We start from the raw sequence: 5,009 nt of genomic DNA, 5'->3' as shown, positions 1-5,009 counted from the left end.
AGAAAGAAAGGAGGAAGGAAGGAAGGAAGGAAGGAAGGAAGGAAGGAAGGAAGGAAGGAAAGAAGGAAGGAAGGAAGGAAGAAATGGCGTATATGATTAAAGAATAGAGAATGTCAGTATTTTGCCTATAATAACAAGTTACTAATTTTTCCCATTAATTCTATGTGGTAGATACTTGAATAAATAATTTAGTAAAAAGATCATTGACTACTGAATTTTTAGTTCCTTCTTTTATTGGTAATATCAACATTTTTTGCATCTTTTCTATCTTCATAAAATAGTCAAACATTGAACAATCAAACATTGATTTAGAATAAACCATACAAATAAAATGATATAAAATGCTTTCACCAAATAATAAAGATAACAATAGTATTTCAATCCTTCAAATAACTGAATATCAAACAACAACAATAATTTCCCTGCTATGTGGAAAAGTTTATTAAACACCTGCTATGTGCCAGCTATTGTGCTAGGTGCTGGAAAAGAGCCCTAGCCCTCAAGACTTATATTCTATTAAGGAAGATAGCATGTACATATATATAAAAAACTTGTGAAAAATAAATACAATGTAGTTTAGGGAAGAGGAGGCAGTAGCTTCTGGAGGGCTTAAGAAGACCTTCATTTAGAAAGTGCCTTTGATTGAGCCTTAAAAGGGAACTTAGAGTTTCCAAGTAGTGGAAATGAGGAATAATTAGATTTCAGGCATGAAAACAGCCTATACACCACAGAGTATGGAAAGTGCAGACTGTGTAAGCCTGGAAATAAGTTAGGGGTAGGTTATGAAAAGTTTTAAATGCAAAACATTTAATAGCTACATAAACTCTCTATAAATACAATAACATGAAAGAAGTCAAGTTTTTATATAATGCTCAAAAAAGCAAAACTATGATGCAATATGAATCAACTTCTCTAATTGGATAGATCCAATGATAGTCAGGTTAAGTGGATGACAAGCACACGATGATGTTCCAGTTGAAATTCCAACCTAGTTTAGGTCGTTTGGAGTTTCAGGCTTTTTTCCATCCCAAATCAGAAAAAAAAGGTTACTTTGACATCTTCCTGAGTCTGGAACTATTAAAAAAGAGAGAGAGAGAGACACTCAGTGAAGCAAGCAGATGGTTGTTGCCAACAATCACAGTGATGACTTTCCATCAATGAAGCTTTATTTTTATGAATCATCAAATCCTCTTTCCCTTGTTTCCTTTATGAGTCACCAAATCCCCTTTCCCTGGATCTATTCCTATTTCTAGATATTCAAACAATTAACAATTCAATGTTGTGTCTATAAAAAGTTGTTAAGGAATAGCCCCCATTAGAGATCAGGTAGGTATACAGTAGATAGAACACCTGGCCTGGAGTCAGGAAGACTTATTTTCCTGAGTTCAAATCTGGCCTCAGGCTCTTACTAGTTGTGTGATCCTGGGCAAATCACTTAACTCTGTTTGTCTCAGTTTCCTCATCTATCTAAATGAGCTAAAGAAGAAAAATGAACTGGAGAAGGAAATGGCAAACCACTTCAGTATCTTTGCCAAAACAAAAACCAAAACAAACCCAAATGGGCTCATGGAAAGTTGGACACAACTGAAAAATGACTGAACAACACACATAGACCATAGCAAGGAGAATCATAGGATCATGATCACCTTTCTATTGGGGACAGGAGGGATTCTGATATGTCATATTGGAACTAAACTAAAAACAAGAATGACATTTAAGTAAATCTAAAAGTAATATTTTGCTCCCATGAGGATGGGGATGGGGGAATGGGTCAGAAAGAACTCAGGAACTAAAACAGCCTCATTTCCTCATTTAAAAAGTTAGGTTTTAAGCACCTGACTGAAGAGGAACTCCCAAAGATAAGAATGACAAAAGAAAATACTCTCCACCCATTCACATTCATGGAGAGACAGGCTCATAAATTGTATATCTCAATACCTCAAAATCCTAAGGACATGTTTCACCCATGCTTCCTTTGGATCAGCACACACAACGTGTTTTCTGGTATAAAATCTGGAGAGGAAAAAAAACATTGTTTATTTTATGCTTTGAGCATTCTCATATTTTTAAGAAAAACTGTTTTATTGCACATATCTAACATTCAGTTGTTTTCACAAGATGAAAGTAATCCCTAACTAGACATATTATTAATAAAAAGTGAACCGTGTCTATGTTTGCATAATAGGAAATGCACTGGACCCCAAGTTCAAGAGGAGCATTCTCCCCTCCCCATGTGGCATGGCTTGCCACAATATTTGCTAGCCATCTTAATATAGTGGGAAGGACCCTAAATTCAGTCAGAAAAGCTACTTTCCCCTATTGTCTTCAGGTAAAGGGTTAACAGACATTTTCCAGGTATGTTTTAGAGGAATGTCTGTTTAGCTATAAATTGAGCTATTTAAGGTTTTCTCTACTAATCAGATTGTCAGACACCCCTTCAGCCTCAATTTCTTCATTTCTATGTTGGAGATATTAATATTTGCATTACATACCTCAAAAAGGTACTTGAGGAATATGCAAAAGGATATATGTATAAATATATGAACATATTAATTATTACATAATATATAAATATACCATATATTATGAGTTATGTTTTATTGTATATAATATTGTATATAATCATATTAGAGCAGCCTTAAGCTATTAAAGATTTTTTTCTAAATATTTTTAATATATTGTCATTTCCAATTAATATACATCATGAAGTAGCGATTAGAATTGTAATTTAGAATTCGTAAATAAAACATTGCAACAAAACCATGCTTTGACATTCATCCATTTCCTCATGGACAAGGCTAAATAATAATGTTACCTCTAGCTTTCCTGACCATGACATTCTAATGACTTGTCATTCAATTCTTCAAAAAGCTTAATTTCATTGGTGGAAGGTCCCTACACAGTGGATCACCACAAACTATAATGAAAAGTCTTTGAGATTTGTCTGAAACTTAGAGAGGCTAAATGCCAGAAGCGGAATTAGAATACAGATCTTTGTAACTATTTGAGTAAAGCATTCTGTCCCTGGATGCTACGTTGACTTTCTGTACCTGTCTAAAAAAAGGAGTGCTGTTTGCTCTACATCATTCATATGTAATGAGCAAACAATCTACATATGCAAACAATCTCTCTCTCTATATAGGTGATATATACAGTTATATGATATATTGAGAGATGATATCTATATATTTAGATGATATATAGAGAAATATGATACATATGTGAGAGAGAAAGAGAGAGTCAGAGAGAAAAAGAGAGAGAGAGAGAGAGAGAGAGAGAGAGACAGACAGACAGACAGACAGACAGACAGACAGACAGACAGACAGACAAAGAGATAGAGACAGAGAGAGAATATACAAAAATCTCACACCTGGAATGCTCTCTGTCCTCATCTTTGCCTCCTGGTTCTCCTGACTTTCTTGTCAAAATTACACCTTCCCCCCCAAAGCCTCTCCCAATTCTTCTTAATTCTTAATTCTAGACCCCTCCTTCTGTTCACTGGTGCTGTTTATTCTATATGTAATTTGTCTGTCTCCCCATTAGACTATGACCTCCTTGAGGGAGATGACTGTCTTTGCCATTTTTGGCATCCCCAGCACTTCACACAGTGCCTGACACATAGTGGACCCAAATGCTCGAGAACTGACTGACTTTATTTTTGTTTACAGAGTGCTTAAAGGAAGCTTATGAGGATGATCTTCACAATCTTTGCGTTTTAGTGGCAGAGATTTCCAAACATCCATCATTTCACCAGGACTGCTGCCCCCACTCAGCACTTACATGATGGCATCAATGTCACAGGCTTCGTAGGACCGCTGTTCTGTGTAGCCTTTGATGAATTTAGCGCTGATAGGATGTTCTATATACCGAAGGCAGCAATCGAAGCTGCTAGCTGCTGAAAGGAGAAGAAGAGGGAATCAGTCATTAGAAATGAAGTCATCTTATGATCAACATTCTAAAAACAGTGAAAGCTCTAGGACATCTGTCTAGTGAGCTGGACTCGTTCAATGCTTCTGCCACTGAGGAGCTACACTGACTTTTCTGGACATAAAAGTTAATACTGTTTTACATCCTTGCTACTAGCGGCCAATACTTTGATCACTTATTACAGTTATTGCCGTGTGAACTTCAGTGATTTCTCATAGGAAAAGTCCTTAGTCTTAAAGGGACTATAATATACCAAGGAAGAGATGTAACATGTACATCTTTAAAAAGTACAATTCGACATAACTTATGGCAAGGACAAAGGAATGAGCTCATCAAAAGGGTCTGGGAAATTTTGAGTAAGGAAAGATTACTTTCAGCTGGGGAGCTCAAGGAAGGCTTCTTGGAAGAGGGAGCACCTGAACTGAGTCTTGAACAAAGAAAAAAAATAGATAAAGTAGCCTCTACCTACCTCTCTCAAAGTTTTACATTATTGATCTCATACTTAGCCCGCTGTGCCCATGCTTCCTTTCCCACACTTGGATTATTTTCCCAAAAGAGAATAAAACATAGCACCAGACCTTTTCCCCTACTATTTTCCATCCCAGGGATTTACCTGTCATGGTCTTTCAGAATGAACTCCTTGCCAGAAAGGAGTTCTCGCACCCTTGCAAAATGAATGAGTGCCACTCACCTTGAGCCCTGTCCGAGAGGCAGAGCAGCATTACTTTCATCAAAAATACTAAGATTAGGATCTTCTTGCCAGATTGGGTCATTTTCCAGTCTGTGTGCTAATCCTTTGGGACCTGTGGCTCGAGGGAGTCGGTGGAAGCCCAGCTAGCCCGATCTGACATCTGGGAGCAACAGCCGGCTTATAAAGACTGTAAGTTAGCTGGGAATGTCCACAGAAGGCGTGTTCTCCCATGGGGCTTTCCCTTCACAGATGAACCTGCTCCCCAATGTCGTCATAAAAAAAGCACTCAGGGAAATCTTCCTCCTTTTCCCAAGGAAAGAAACTATATGGCAGTTAATTAAGGGCAGAGGGAATAAAAGAAGAAGAAACAGCTTTTTTTAAACCCTCCAGC

The 5,009-nt window shown here is 37.2% G+C and overlaps 1 protein-coding gene across 1 annotated transcript; it reads right to left on the bottom strand.

Annotated features, from left to right (window-relative positions):
- Positions 1-1,046: 1,046 nt before the first annotated feature.
- Positions 1,047-4,700, bottom strand: CCL20 (C-C motif chemokine ligand 20). Its single transcript, XM_044684024.1, has 4 exons — positions 4,619-4,700; positions 3,781-3,895; positions 1,939-2,013; positions 1,047-1,074 (listed from the first exon to the last, which is right to left on the bottom strand). The coding sequence occupies exons 1-4, from the start codon at positions 4,698-4,700 to the stop codon at positions 1,047-1,049; spliced, it is 300 nt and encodes a 99-aa protein (XP_044539959.1).
- Positions 4,701-5,009: the final 309 nt, after the last annotated feature.

This window comes from Gracilinanus agilis, unplaced genomic scaffold (assembly GCF_016433145.1).
Source record: "Gracilinanus agilis isolate LMUSP501 unplaced genomic scaffold, AgileGrace unplaced_scaffold40640, whole genome shotgun sequence".
Lineage (NCBI taxonomy): Eukaryota > Metazoa > Chordata > Mammalia > Didelphimorphia > Didelphidae > Gracilinanus > Gracilinanus agilis.
This window is presented reverse-complemented; position numbering and strand designations above follow the sequence as displayed.